Source organism: Engraulis encrasicolus, chromosome 4 (genome assembly GCF_034702125.1).
Source record: "Engraulis encrasicolus isolate BLACKSEA-1 chromosome 4, IST_EnEncr_1.0, whole genome shotgun sequence".
Classification (NCBI taxonomy): Eukaryota; Metazoa; Chordata; class Actinopteri; order Clupeiformes; family Engraulidae; genus Engraulis; species Engraulis encrasicolus.
Genome location: NC_085860.1, coordinates 21789922 through 21805565, shown reverse-complemented (window position 1 = coordinate 21805565; position 15644 = coordinate 21789922). Strand labels below are relative to the sequence as shown.

At 42.1% G+C, this 15644-nt stretch overlaps 1 protein-coding gene across 1 annotated transcript; it reads left to right on the top strand.

Annotated features, from left to right (window-relative positions):
* Positions 1-3007: 3007 nt before the first annotated feature.
* Positions 3008-14360, top strand: LOC134447110 (protein-glutamine gamma-glutamyltransferase 2-like). Its single transcript, XM_063196392.1, has 8 exons — positions 3008-3233; positions 4621-4750; positions 4966-5069; positions 6138-6380; positions 11975-12253; positions 12662-12822; positions 13624-13757; positions 14171-14360. Exons 1-8 carry the CDS (start codon positions 3008-3010, stop codon positions 14358-14360), a joined length of 1467 nt encoding a protein of 488 aa, XP_063052462.1.
* Positions 14361-15644: the final 1284 nt, after the last annotated feature.

Below are 15644 nucleotides of genomic sequence, written 5' to 3'. Positions count from 1 at the left end.
TTAGCCTACGTAATTCACATGTGGGTCTTGATATGACAAAATGATCGTCATATGCTTCATAATCTTTGAAAATAACCGTTCAGTTCAGCGCCGTTCATCGAGGGAAAATGCCAAGGCACACCACCAATAAAAATGTTAACTGAAAATACAACCATATTGCCTAGGCCTATAAAGGTAGGCCTACAGCCATTTAATTTCCCATGGCACACCATATGATTTCTGACGGCACACTAGTGTCTTGTAGTGTAGGTGAACATAATGGGATGTGTACCTTTAAGCCGCATCATTAAGTCTGTCGTGCGTTAGTGCGCCATGTGATCAGTAGGCACCAATTGGCAAAACTTGGCACGCTTTTAAAAGGTTGGCACAATCTGCTCGGAGTCGGAGGGAACCGTCAGATTGTTTGTGTGCTTGTGGCAACTATGCCTTTGGTTTGTGTGTGTGGTGCCGCTGGGGAGTCGAGCCCGTGTAGAGCCTCGCTTCACGAGAGAGGGACAATTTCGTGGAGTTTGGTCTATGGCGGGGGTGCGACTGTAAGCGCGGCCACATTGGTTCACTACCAGGACCAGGCTTTTTGCGCTGCGTCCTTTGCCCGGCGACTTCGAGACAGTCGGTCGCTGTCCGTGGTACCTGTGGATCCACCTGTTGGTCTGTCTGCGGGCTGCTGTTTATATTGGAGAGTGACTGTGTGTGTGTGTGCGTGCGCGAGTGTGTGACGTTTCCCCCTTTGCTTTCAGTTCTTATTTTGTGTGATGTAGGCGAAAGTGAGAGTTATCTGTTTGTTGTTTTGTTTATTTGTATCTTTCTTTTGTTTATTTTTGGTTCACCTCACACCACTTGGGCCGCTCAGCGTGCGGGTTACCCCTAAATAGATCTCGTTTGCTGTGCGTAAAAGTGCGCTTACAGTCGCACCCCCGCCATAGACCAAACTCCACGAAATTGTCCCTCTCTCGTGAAGCGAGGCTCTACATGGGCTCGACTCCCCAGCGGCACCACACACACAAACCAAAGGCATAGTTGCCACAAGCACACAAACAATCTGACGGTTCCCTCCGACTCCGAGCAGATTGTGCCAAACTTTTAAAAGCGTAACGGTTTAACTGTTACGGTTATTTTCAAAGATTATGAAGCATATGACGATCATTTTGTCATATCAAGACCCACATGTGAATTATGTAGGCTAATTTTAACATTGTCAGCTGAGGCAGCACGCTGTATTCTTTCTTTCAAAGAAAAGTATTTCAATTCTTTCAAAATTGGTGTGTGTGTGTGTGTGTGTGTGTGTGTGTGTGTGTGTGTGTGTGTGTGTGTGTGTGTGTGTGTGTGTGTGTGTGTGTGTGTGTGTGTGTGTGTGTGTGTGTGTGTGTGTGTGTGTGTGTTGTGTTCCGCCACACCTCGGAAAAACTCTGTGTTTTAGTTTGCGCAAGGTTGCGTTAGGCTACGGCCCTTTACGCCCGTTACGCTATGATTTTGGACTGCTTACAACAAAGCCAGATCATCAATGCCAGTGCGCTACCGCCCTTCTGCCAAACTTGACACTTCTCCGTGAATTTCTGAAAGTTGTTAGTCATCTCTGTGAGCTCTGCGTTAGATTTCTGCGATATCTCTCAGTGCTACAGGGTCGGGAACCATGGCACCATGGGGCGTGGAGGTACGAGTTACATCCAAAAGTAATTTGTGATCGCTAAAAGCCATCACTGTAAAACTGGTTCACAATTAAAAGCAAATAACTATTTGATTTCCTCCATTTACCTAAGACCCGATGTCATGTATAACAGGAGGAATTTTCTACCACAGGAAGGACATATGTCGCTTTCTATTCGTGAAGTTCCGTAATCTGACATCATGTCATGCGTTAAGAAACATTAATCCAAGTCTGACCGAGAAATCTATTAACCAATGCCCACTTTGGATAGTTCCAAATGTCGGAGTTGTTACAAGTCTAAGCTCTCTGCATGGCTAAGCAGTGATAGCCTACTTGATTTAGCCAATTATAAATTAAAAGGGGAGAACCGCAACAAAAAACACACTGCGTTGAAAGTTTCAAGAAAAAGAAAGAAAGAATACAGCGTGCTGCCTCAACGTCGAGGCCTATGTTAAAATTAGGCCTACATAATTCACATGTGGGTCTTGATATGACAAAATGATTTTCATAAACTTCTCATCATCTTTGAAAATGACCGTAGAGTAGCCTAAGCAGTTGTCCCGTCTGCCTTCCTTAAGTCTGTCACAGAGCTTCTGCATTGCAGACACGTGTCGTCCAACAAATCCTATATTTCCCCTTCTGTCCGTTCGCAAAGCAAGGTGCTACGGCGTCTCTCAAAATCTGTTGTTTATTTAACATAAAACAATGGATATAATAACGGTATCCTTGCACGTCCTTCCAGCGGTAGTAGTCTCATGTTTTTGACTGTCAGCATCCCTCTTGCTGTTGTCCAACAACAGTGGTGGTTGAATTGAATAGCCTACCCCTACAACTGTGGCGTTTCAAAGCCTTACACGTGTTGGTTCAGACTGCCCCCCGGTGACCAAAAAGTGTACTGCAAATCAAAGTGGTGAACCCGCAGATATAAGTTTTAATTTGCGTTATCTCGCAAAAATATTTGCGTTATCACGCAAATGGTTTGCGATATCTCGCAAAAGATTTGCGTTATCTCGCAAAATATTTGCGTTATCTCGCAAAGGTGTTAGTCTCCAGTGCACACATTTCCCACCCCAAAAAAATCCCTCCGTGTCACCTCTGGGCCTCCGTACAAGGTCATTTCAACATAAAGTATTTATTTTTTAGAAAGGCTAAAGATCAGTAGTGTAAAATAATAGTGTGATACATGTGTTCAAAAATATATACATAACATGTAGCATTAAGTGCTTAACAAACAGATTAAAACAACAATCAGGAAGAAAGATTCTTTACAATATTTTAACGAATAAAAAAGATTAAAGATCTGTAAAGTAATCCACAATTAAAACAACAATCAATACCCATGTATAACTGATATTGCATGACATGTTACTGCAATCCTTTCCTTTCTTTGTCGCCGTGCAGGTGAATGCTTACGATGACAGAGGAGTGCTGTTGGGGAAATGGAGTAAGAACCTCTCTGACTACTCAGATGGTGTGCTCCCTACCCGCTGGAATGGAAGCGTGTCCATCCTCAAGCGCTGGAGTGAGGGTGGCACAAGGCCTGTCCGGTATGGGCAGTGCTGGGTGTTTGCAGCGGTGGCCTGCACAGGTGAGCTGTCTTGTTCTAGAATAGAATAGAATAGAATAGAATAGAATCTAATACAATAGCATATAAAAATAATAAAAAATAATGAGAGTAATAGAATTTGGAATTGAATTGATAGAGTCTGACTATATCTCTGTAAAGTTGGAATGGAATTGTATTTATTGCATGTAATGCAATGTCATGTCTATCGTCTTGGTATTACTATAGTGATAATTGACATGAATATTATTGTGGTAATTGACATGGTTAGTGTGGTATTGGTCTTTGGCAGGGGTGTCAACACTTACAGTGGGCCAAAATCAAAATCTTGGAAGTTGGGGGCTGAATTCCATATTTATTCCCAAATGCACTGAAATTGTGCATACACACAGTAAATAGGCCTACTCCAAGCTAGGCAAATAATACAAATAGGCCTACCCATTCCCATCATATACTGTACATGTAGGCCTATGTATAACATGTGCTGTTTCACTAGTCTGAGACCAGTCATTATTCTTCTGATGCACAGAAGTTTGCCTTCAGGTCATATTTGGGGTCATCCCTATGTTCCCACAGTCCTTTGGTCCCACGGCCCATTGGTCCTACAGCTTATTCTTGCTGCTTTATGTTCCCACATTTTAAAGAAATTATTCAAATATAGGCCCTATGTTCTGCAACTCCATGTTCCCACAGTTCCGAGTAGAGAACGTGCCTTTGGAAAATAGGGCCTACATTTGAATAAATACTTAGAAATTGGGAACATGGAGCAACAGGAATATGCTGTGGGACCAGTAGGCTGTGGGACCAATGGGCCTAAACATTTATGTTAAACGTCTTAGTGATGTGGGACCTCATATTTTCTATATTCTGTAGATGTGTGTGGGCCAACACACTTGAAATTATCTCGTGGGCCACACAAAATTGAGTTGAGTTTGACACCTGTGGTTTAGGGTTAGCATAAAGGTTAGCATGCTACTGGCCTGATGCAATGATGTTTACACATCATATTCAATGTACAGGGAGACTAGGCCACATTTTCAAGTTAATTAATCACCCTCACAAGTCAGCCAGTGATTAAATCAGTCATTAACAGGTAAGCAATGATTCTCTCTCGACCACTTCTGTGGTCCATTTTCAGGGCAGAGATCTCGAGAGGCATCTTGAGAACTGCCTAGTGTGCCTTTAAGCTCTGTGCAGGTGTATACTCAAGGGAGATTTTCTGTGTTCAAATCCTACCCTTCCACTCCTGATCTCACTCCATGGCTGAAGTGCCTTTGAGCAAAACACCTAACCCCACATTGCTTCAGGGACTGTCACCAATGTTTTTTAATTACTTAAAATAACTGTAAGTCGCTTTGGACAAAAGCCTTAGCTAAGTACTGTATAATGTAATGTGTTCTCCTCTTCACAGTTTTGCGGTGCCTGGGTATCCCTACTCGTTGCATCACCAACTTCTCATCTGCCCATGACAATAATGGCGATCTGATAATAGAAACCGAGGTGGACGAGAACGATGAGGAAATCTCCAGAGCAGATATCTGGTGAGCTCCATAGGGGTTGTAACTTATGACCTTTGACTAACACACGCACACACTTCATGTCTGACCTGTCTTGCCTCTGTGCCTCAGGCGAATGGGCCTGAATGGGCTTGATGGCCTCTGGATTCTGGATTGAAAATGTTTGCTTGAAGATGTGTTTTTTTGTATACTTTTATTTTGAAAAAAAAGCTTATCTCCCTCACTTCCTGAATGAACAGGAATTACCATTGCTGGGTGGAGTCTTGGATGGCTCGGAAAGACCTTCCAGACGGTTATGATGGGTGGCAAGTCCTTGATTCCACTCCCCAGGAGATGAGTGACGGTACAATAACTTCACATTCTTTGCCTTGTTCCTGTTTGGACTGATAACAACTGTTGACAATACATATTGAATAATGGATATTTTATATAGGCCTACATCAAGGGAATATGTTCACATAAGCTCACATAACATTCCTACCTCCAAGGCGGGCCGGGAAGACAGCTAAGGTTTCACTGTAGCACAGGGGACGATGACCCGTAGTGGGCCCCTATAACAAATAGGTATATCATTCACTATATAGTGTTTATCACATTCCCAAACGCATGTGTTTAAACTAGAAGCACTCGGAGAGCGCAGACCTCTGCCAAGGAAGCTGCTTGATAGAACATTTGACTATGTTACACCCTAAGTCTTTCTGCCTTCTTTTTGTTGAGTCCCCGCAATTCAATTTCTGGTCACTAGGGGCATCTAGATATATAGGCCAGCAATGTGGAAAAATCATTTAAAAAGCCCTGGTTCCAGTCCGTGATCCGGATCACCACCAGAATTTATTCACCTGTTCCTTGGGTCATTAGCAACAACTCCACAAAGTTTCGTCAAATTCCATTGATCAGTTTTTGAGTTATCCTGCTTACAGAATCTTTCCAAAAGTCCTGGTTCCGGTCTGTAAACCGGATCACCACCAGAATTGAATCACTTGTTCCTTCGGTCATTAGCAACAACTTCAGAAAATTTCGTCAAATTCCGTTTAGTTTAGTTTTTGAGTTATGCTGCTGACAAACAAACAAACAAACAAACAGACAAACCAACGCGACCGAAAACATTACCTCCTTGCCGGAGGTAATAGTAATTGAGCAGGGTAGATTTAGCTAAATTGGCCACCTCTGCGGCCTCTGGCCTGGGGCAAATCATCTGTAACCCCTTGCTCTGCTTGCTCCACAAAATGCACACAAAATAATTCTGATATTTTGCTTGTGTCCCCTGTGGTGTTTCTCCTGTCTCCCCTGTGGTGTTTCACCTGTGGTGTACCGTACGTATCACCTGTGATGTTTCAACTGTGTGTCCCCCTTGTGGTGTTTCAACTGTGTGTCCCCCTTGTGATGTTTCAACTGTGTCCCTTGTGCTCAGGTGTGTTCTGCTGCGGCCCCTGTCCCGTGCGGGCCATACGAGAGGGTGAGGTGGGGATGAAGTATGACGCCCCGTTCATCTTTGCCGAGGTCAACGCTGACATTACCAAATGGATGGTACACAAAGACAAGACGCGCACCAAGATCTACGTTGACAATTGGTCAGTGGGCCGCAACATCAGCACCAAGAGCGTCTATGGAGATAAACGGGAGGATGTCACTGCACTCTACAAATACCCAGAAGGTACTAGATTGTGACAAAAAACCCATTGTTGACTTGTTGCGGAAAGCTGCTAGCCTGGGAAATCCCATGCTGTTTTGCACAATTACTCCGATTTGAAAGACAGCATGAATTCTATCCCTCAACGAGGGTTTCCAGATCTTGGGCTCCAATCAGAGACCGGAGAGGGGTGGAAAGGCGACGACTGCAATTTGTTTGAATAGATACAACTGACACGATTGGCGATGGGCTACATTCATACCAAAAGACACCAATAAACGGCCATGGGCCTGAGAAATGGCCACACTTGAGAAATTGCATAGGTAGTCTAGTCTCCAGACTATCTGACTTGTGAGATCGTCTGGTGTTAACCAGGCAAGACAGCTGCTGATTTCATGTTGACTTGAGAGCTCATCACCCATCACACAGTTTTATACACTGTTTCGTGTGCTGGGATTTTAATTCAATACATGTGGAGATGGGTTTGTGAGGCTAATTTGAGCATTGAAATGCAATTGCATGCCAGCATTAGACCTACAGTGCTGATACAAATGCTTGTGACGCAACTGAGTGGGAAACCGTCTCGTGTACAAGATCACACAGGCGTGAGAGGAATTCACAACCTAAATAAAAACCTGCACGAGGCTGTAATTAAGCCGTAATAATATATTGCTTGGACTTAAGTGAAAACACATCTTCATAATCATAACTGACATAACTGTGGTCAGGGGCAGTTTTAGCTTTTGATCTTTAGGGGGGCCTGGCCCCTGGTGCTGACAGTGGTACCTGACAGAGGTACCTGACAGGGCAAGTGTTCCATTTCTATTTCAGATTTGAGATTTTGTTTTCAAAAGGCTTTCAATTTTAAATAACAGTTCACTCAATGAAGGACTACCCACAAGTCATGACATTACATTTTCCCCACGAAATCTAACTTACATTACCTACATAGGTAATCCTTGTGATTGGTAGCCAACTATGTGTCATACAGGGTATATGCACCCTAATGGTTGTCATAGTTCTTATGTGATTGAGAGGAAAGAAAAAGAGAGAGGGAAATATTATAATAAAGTAGGCCTATAGGAAGTATTATACAGAGTACATACAAAGCCAGATGAAAATCAAGCTTTTTTGTCAAAACTTGATAGCCTATTGTTAGGGCAGCTCTACAGGTACAGTAATTTGAACAGGAAGCTTGTTCCATCATTTGGCAGCATGATGGCTAAATGCAACAAGTAGAGAAGACACTGAAGATGAAGAACTAAGACTCCTAATTGGATGGTATTACTACATATGTGCAATATATTTATTTAGGGCTAGGCCATTGAGTGACTTAAAATAGTCAGAAGAGTTTTCTCTCTCATGTGCACTCCTTGCACCACAGATCACAGTTCCAATCGGTAGCTCAACAGATAAATATTCATCGTGACTTTTTAAAATCTGACATCTCCTTCTCAAGCAAACATAAAAATAACAATTAAAACATCCCCTGCCTGAGAAATGGCCACACCTGAGAAATTGCATAGGTAGTCTAGTCTCCAGACTATCTGACTTGTGAGATCGTCTGGTGTTAACCAGGCAAGACAGCTGCTGATTTCATGTTGACTTGAGAGCTCATCACCCATCACACAGTTTTATACACTGCTTCGTGTGCTGGGATTTTAATCCAATACATGTGGAGATGGGTTTATGAGGCTAATTTGAGCATTGAAATGCAATTGCATGCCAGCATTAGACCTACAGTGTTGCTTGTGACGCAACTGAGTGGGAAACCGCCTCGTGTACGAAATCACACAGGCGTGAGAGGAATTCACAACCTAAATAAAAACCTGCATTAGGCTGTAATTAAACCATAATAATATACTGCTTGGACTTAAGTGAAAACACATCTTCATAATCATAACTGACATAACTGTGGTTAACCTTAAAAGTGTAGTGTTTCCATTTATATCTCCACGAGCAATGGACCAACTTCTTGTAATGATGCTAATATCACCATGCTCTATGTAACTGCTAGCCTTGTGCGGACAGATTAAGACCAGAAACATCTCCAGATTAAGACCAGAAACATCTCCAGGCTCATACTCATACAGCACCATCGGGCGAATAAATCTACTGGGCCTTTTACAGCGACCAGGGCCACGCCGGATTAACGCACAGGCTAGAAATGGGGGGGCCCTGATTGGCCAAAAGTGAAAAACTGCAGAATTGTGACGAGATGCAATATTGAAAATCATCTATCGTGTTGAGTATGGTTAGTAGACATGTTATCCTCAATTTCTAGTTGACGAAAATCAATAAATTCAGGGATTCTTGAGAGATGGGACAAAACGCGTTTTAAAAACCTGATTTCGAAAATGCAGAATATGCTGTTGATGGTTATATATTCATGTAGATAAAGATGTGTAGTTTTCAGGCATGTAAAAATACAGGCTCCAGGTAAAAAGGCATTTTTAACAAATTAACACGTTTACCTTCACACCTAGATTTTCGTCAACTCCGTCAGACACAAGAAAAGTACATAATTAAAATATTATTACAGTTCAACAAGAATCTTTAGCTCTGATTTGTATTGTAATGATACTTAGTTACTTTGATCTACAATAATATGTAATATATATATTTCAATTTTAATTTAAGACTGTTATTAACACACAGAGTTCGAAAAATAATGACCCTTTACTGCCTAAACAGAAAAAATGATTTAAGAATTAGCCTTTTCCCAAAAATATTACAAAATCACCTGAAAGTGGTGAGAATAATCTTACAGAGTTGACAAAAAAAACTGACGGAGTTGACAGACTGGTTTAATTTTTGGAGCCTATTTAGTGCAAAATGTTTTTTCACAGTTTTTTTTTTAGTTTTGTTACATTCTTAAGCTTCTCTCTTTTAAAAAGTTTATTTGTTTTGAATTAAACTTTAGTTTTAACTTTTTTGTCCATATATCGAAAAATTATGTAGCTATATGCGTTATATGCACATTAATATACATATAATATCCTAAAATAACTTTTCCTCTTGTTTATACGTTTGAAAAGAATATCATATTAGCATATTGAGCAGTTATTGGTGAATTTGTCAACTCCATAAGACTTTGCATGTCAACTCCATAAGAAAATCTTATGGAGTTGACTCTTACGGAGTTGACAAATCAACCTACTTTTCATAATAACACGTGATTTTCTAACAGAAATCATCTGGTACATCAGCAGTTGCTTAAGGACTTGCCAATTAAGTTATTCTAAGCTTTTATTATAAAAATACTGAAATAACCTTTATTTTTATTCATTATGGTGTTGACACATTATAGTTGTGACCAAAGAAACTCAACAGAAGAACAATCTCTCGGGGGGAAATGCATTGGCCACGGTGTAGTACAGGGGCGTTGCCTGAGGACACGAGTGGATGGAAAATTAACTCCCTTGCGCATGGTCATTGGTCAGTGGGTGCGATGGATACAATTCCCGTACTCCCTTGCGCATGGTCAGTGGGGGCGACACCATGATGGATCATTTGTGGCCAAATAAACGGCAGCTGTTGGTCAGCAGTAATTGCTGGGGGTAATTAAGGACAGCTGACAAACATTCACGCTGTCCTATGACCTGTTCCACACTCCGACCCTCGCGGAAGTGTCATTGCATGCTTCCCTGATGCTTCCAATACTGACTGTGGAAGAAGAATAAAGATGCATTGATAACATCAAATATTAAATGTGACCTTAACAGAACAGTGTATCCATGGCATGTATACCAAACAGGAAGTAGTACCAGGCTGCTTAGAGTGTGAGTTGACCACAATAATGGTAGATTTTTTTTGTATTTAAAAAAAGTCTTACAGTGTTGACTAGAAGTCCGGAAACATGTTCAATAGTTTTAAAAGTATATAAAAAGGTTTATGAAACATTGTACATACATGTAGTTTGATTAAGTATCAAAAATACTTGATGACAGTAGCTATGATGTTTGTTATATTTCATTTTAACAAATTATTATGGTATTGTCAAATTCTAAATCCTGCTTTCGGACATGGGGTTTTGAAGTTACTGATGACACACTGCAATGTGTAAAATAAAAAAAAATAAAACTATATAAATATGAAATCATATTTTATTGTACAAAACAACTTCTTCTATCATTCCAGCTAATTTTGTTGCAAATTTGAATTACATTTTAAGTACAAACCAGTGTTCACGCTAGAATTCTTACTGGCCGGACAAGTGTCCGGCTGCATTGCAGAATACCGGACATTTTAGAATATCTAACGGACCTTCCCTCATATAGCCAAACACACACTCCCTAATGGGTCAAAGTGGCTAGTAAATTGGTATTTTCTACCAGGAAAACTTAAATTACACTAGCATTGGGCCAGTTGGATGGTGTTAAAGAGCCAGCTGCTTGTATGCACCTGGAGCAAACGCGCGCTCTCTTTCACATACCCGAGAGCTCGAACGAACTGAAAGAACAAAAAGCAGCCAGCCAACGTGCTGCGCGCATAGGCATATCTGACCAAGTTATCGACTGAAAACATTGTGTTTTATCAGCAAACCAGAAGAGGATTTCCCTACTCAAATTGGGTTACGATGTGATGACTGTAATGGTTGTGCAGTAACGGTAACAACGCTACTGAAATTTGAACTGTATTGCGTTGTGTTCCTGCGCCCTCAAGGGAATTGACACGTTCCGTACGACGCACTCTATATAGGCTATGTGGGCGTGTGAGATACATCCACTAGCCATTTTGGCCGGTGATGAAAAAAGTGATAAAGCCCTGCATGCACTTTTACTGGGACTTCTCATGAGCATATCGTTCTCTGAAAATGTTTAATTTGACCCTCGACTGTAGCCTAGCCTACTTGGAGATCCACCACCACTTTTCAGCAGAGGTAAAAGTGAAAGTGATTCGATGCTGCGATGCTGAGCATGCCATCGCATTGGGTCCCAGGCTTGACTTCGCATCTGGGCATGAAACGGTTTTGCTAGCGCAATGCCCTTTGTGTTTACTGATAAAATACAAAAAAAAACCTATATTGTTCCTCAACATCAGCCAGCGTGAGTCAAGTGATAGAGAAGCAAATTGATTGGGGAGAACGCCGTGGGGGACGAGAGCGCAAGCAACACTATTGCGTGCTGACACGGTCATTTACATAGGCTATTCATAACTATTTTCGACTTTGTTCAGTTTCATATCACTGGTGTTCTGTGTAACATTCAGTATTTAAAATGAGCTAATATTATTTACTGATTAATTTTAGTAATTTTTTTTCGGACATTTTGGCCGGTCACATTTTATTTTGCCGGTCATTCATGATGCAAAACGGCCAATGTCCGGCCACAGCCGGCTAACGTGAACCCTGGTACAAACATGAGTTTTATCTCCCGGACATGTTTTGTCCCATCTCTCAAGAATCCCTGAGTTATGACAGTAAGTAAATTTGTCACGAAATTTGCCTCCCGGGGGGGGCTGCACTGCAACTTGTAGCCTTGGGGCCCCAGGCCATCTTTATCCGGCCCTGACAGTGAACCCACAGAACTCACCGTGCTCTTCTCTTATCTCACAGTGACCACAGAGAACTCACTGTGCTGTGCTCCTCTTCCTCCTTTTGCTGCTGTTGTTTTCAGGCTCAGCGAAGGAGCGTGAGGTTTTCGAGAAGGCCGGCCGACGAGTCTCCCACCAGCCGGACGACAACGAGACACAGCGCCCTCAGCTGAAACTCTCCATCAAGAACGAGGAGGCCGTTCACGGCACCGACTTCGACATCATCGTAGAGGTGCAGAATGTGGGCAACAAGGAGGCGGGCGCCGACCTCACCATCAAGTCCGTCGCCATCACCTACAACAGCCTGCACCGCGGAGTCTGCCAGAGCAAGACTGCCCGCCTCACCGTTCCCGCACAGAAGGGTGAGATGCCGGTGGGGGGGGGACACTCAGTGGACTAGGGTAGTGCTTCCCAACCAGGGGTACGCATACCACTACTAGGGTAATGTGAGCATCCTGGGGTACGAGAAAAAAATAACGACAAATATATGGAGGATATTGGGATAGAGGAAAAGATATAGAGGGGGTGCTCAGGGCATGACAAAAATGCTTACATGTACAGGGCACATGAGACAAAAAAGGGACACAGTAGGCTAGGGTATCATACCATTACACTGGGGACCCGCTTCAGGTCATATCTCAATCCCACGTCCCCATCTCTCATTCTGTCCTAAATGAAGGCATAAATGCCAAAACATTACAAACATTAAACAAATATTAAATATAATAAATTGATCATTCTTCAACTTTATTTTCATCTGGGTGTTTCAGTTCACAAAGAGGTCCTGAGGCTGCGCTACGACCACTACGGGGCTTGCGTGTCCGAGCACCACATGATCCGAGTGACTGCCTCCCTCAAGATGAACGACCAGAGTGATGTCATCCAAACGATGGCCAACATCCAACTGAAAATGCCGAAGCTGAATATCAAGGTAATAACAAACCAGGATGACACATGTCAGGGTGGCGCAAGACATAGGCAGACAAGGCGGTTGCCTAGGGAGCCAAATGTCTTTGGGGCACCATAGTAATGCTCCAAAGTGCCACAGAGTTGTGAGGACAAGAGAAATAAAAGATTTAACTTTAAGTGGACAATGATGACTCATGGACACTCCGTATACACAGTATGTAGGTGCAAGATCAGGCTCTTCTATTAGATGATTTACCTCTTAACTTAACCTGGTTTACTCCTGAACCAGCTTTGTAGTTTAGGCCTCAGCTGTGCTCTGTCAGATGGATTTCTAAATGTACAAAAAGGAAAATGAAAGTAGTAGAAGATGTTGCAGTGGAAGTCTTTGTTGTGACAGTACAAAGTACTATAGTGAACAGGAGTATTCAGAAATAGCCTTAATGAATTCATGTTGCTAGCCTTAATGATGGGAGTGACGACAAAGCATTGGCCAAAAGGCACAGACACAAAAACAACAGGTTGTTCCCATCAGCAATCTTCCGATGTCTGATTGATCAGGGCCAGACTAAATACGTAATCACATTTAACCTCACATTTAGGCTGGCTTGCCAGGCTACAATGCAGCTCCCCTTTTAAGGTTTATTCAAGACAATGTTTCAACCCAGCAGGGTCCTCAGCAGGCCTGTACTATATGTCTTGAGTAAACCTCATAAACAGAGCTTCAGTGTGCTTCCTTCCACTCTTTCTATTATCTTTCCACCCACATACCGGGAAGTGTTTTCATTGTATCTGTTTTGGTTATAATTCTGTTGTCGTCTCTCAGGTGACAGGGGAAGCAGCGGTGGGCCAGAAGGTGACGGCTTACATCACCTTAAAAAATCCACTTCCTGTCACCCTGAAAAACGGCGTCTTCACGGTGGAGGGGGCCGGACTGACCACCGCCACGGAGATTCCTGTGCCTTAAGTACAAGGCCTGTGGAGGCCCATAGGAATGTACATGTATATAGTTGCATATAATTATCATTATACATGTATTTAACACTGTATTCCAAATGTGAAGGCAGGGCAGCTCATATTATTTAGGGCAGTTTTTTCACAGGATGTAGCACTTTGTTTTTGAACCTGGCGATAGGAGAGAGTTAAAAGGTACGTAAGGGAGATTATAAATGAGAAATGTTACAAAAATTAGAGGTGTTACTGTCTGCCTGCTGTCCAGGACCTTTTTAAGCCAATGGGCACTATACCGCTCAGATGCCACATACACAATAAATAAGGGTAGAACCTGTGTCATATCGTGCCCCTAAACTGGTTGGTGTCCCTGGGCACTTGTGCCGCTGGCCCTTATGGATAATTCGGCCATGCTCTAACAGCCTTGCGATTTCGCTTCTCTCCCACAGCAATGCCATCCAGCCAGGGGAGGAGGTGACGGTCAAGCACTCCTTCAAGCCCATGCGCTACGGCATGAGGAAACTGCTTGTGGACTTCGACTCGGACAAGTTGATGGATGTGAAGGGGGAGACCATTTTGATGGTCCGTCGGAAGAGATACAACTGGCCATAATAATTCACAAAAAACCAGTGTTGAGATGTCAGATGAATCTTTTTTTTTTTCTCTGAAAAATGTATGCTTTTACACTGAAAATAAATAAATACAATATCCATGGGTGTGACAGTGACACTGAAGTTTCCATTGAATCTGTGTGCCAGCATTATTGAATGACGTGATTGTTTTTAACTAAGACAAGAAATATTGTGATATTTGCACTGCAATTGTGTACTCTGGAGTCATCATCAATGCCTTCTTGAAATCTGTTATGCTTACATGTTTGGTAATAAAGAGATATTTATCATGTATATTATGTTGACGTGATGCTTTATTAGGCCTACATGAAAGCACATGTTTGTATAGAAGTTCAAAAAAAAGAATACAAAAAACAAATGCCATTACATTCAGTTCTCGGATGGAGGTGGCTTTTTTCGAATCGTCTTCAGAAGGGTGTGCTGAATCGCAGGGTATAGTATGAAGCAACCTTCAATACACGCCTGGACTGCTGCTTTTATCGACTCTTGCTCCATAACACCGTCCGACTGCAAACCAGACACCTGATTCATATTGGGCATCAGTGAAAGGGTCACAGTTCCTGATTAGGCCTACACTGGACACGGGGACCGTATTCATGTTATCTTTTCAATTCACATTTTCAATTTGTTGGTTGTAAACCGTATCATTAACAGAATTAAGCTTTAACTAACATTCTACTGAATGTTATTATTATTATTACCTCCGCCAAGGATAACTCAAAGAGTTATAAATGAATTTTAATGAAATTTTGTGGAGTTGTTGTAAACGACAAAAGCAAAAAGTGATTACATTTTGGTAGTGATCGGGATCACAATCCGGATCCATGAATTTTTTAAAACATTCTTCAGCCTACCACTGCGGGATAGGGTGAATTTTGACATTCCAGTTTCTAACTCCACAAAACAAGGCAGAAGGACTTGAAAAGTCTTACATTATATTATAGGCATAGGATTCCACAGCGTAGATATTATGGCGTCTGTGGCCCCATGGCCTTGGCGGAGGTTTGCACTGTCTGAGCTATTTATGTGTACATCATGGTAGCATTTTTTTAAAAACTTGTTTTAGCATAGACCATGTGGAGCATTTCCAATGCCTTGCATTAAAACCGTTAATGCTCAGTGCTTTTAGCAATCATTAAAAACAATGGGATTCTACACAAGGCAAGTTTACTTGTATAGCGCTTGTCATACAGAGACAATTCAATGTACAAAAATAAAGTACCAGTGACAAAACAAAAAATAATGTAAAAAATAAATGAAGGTA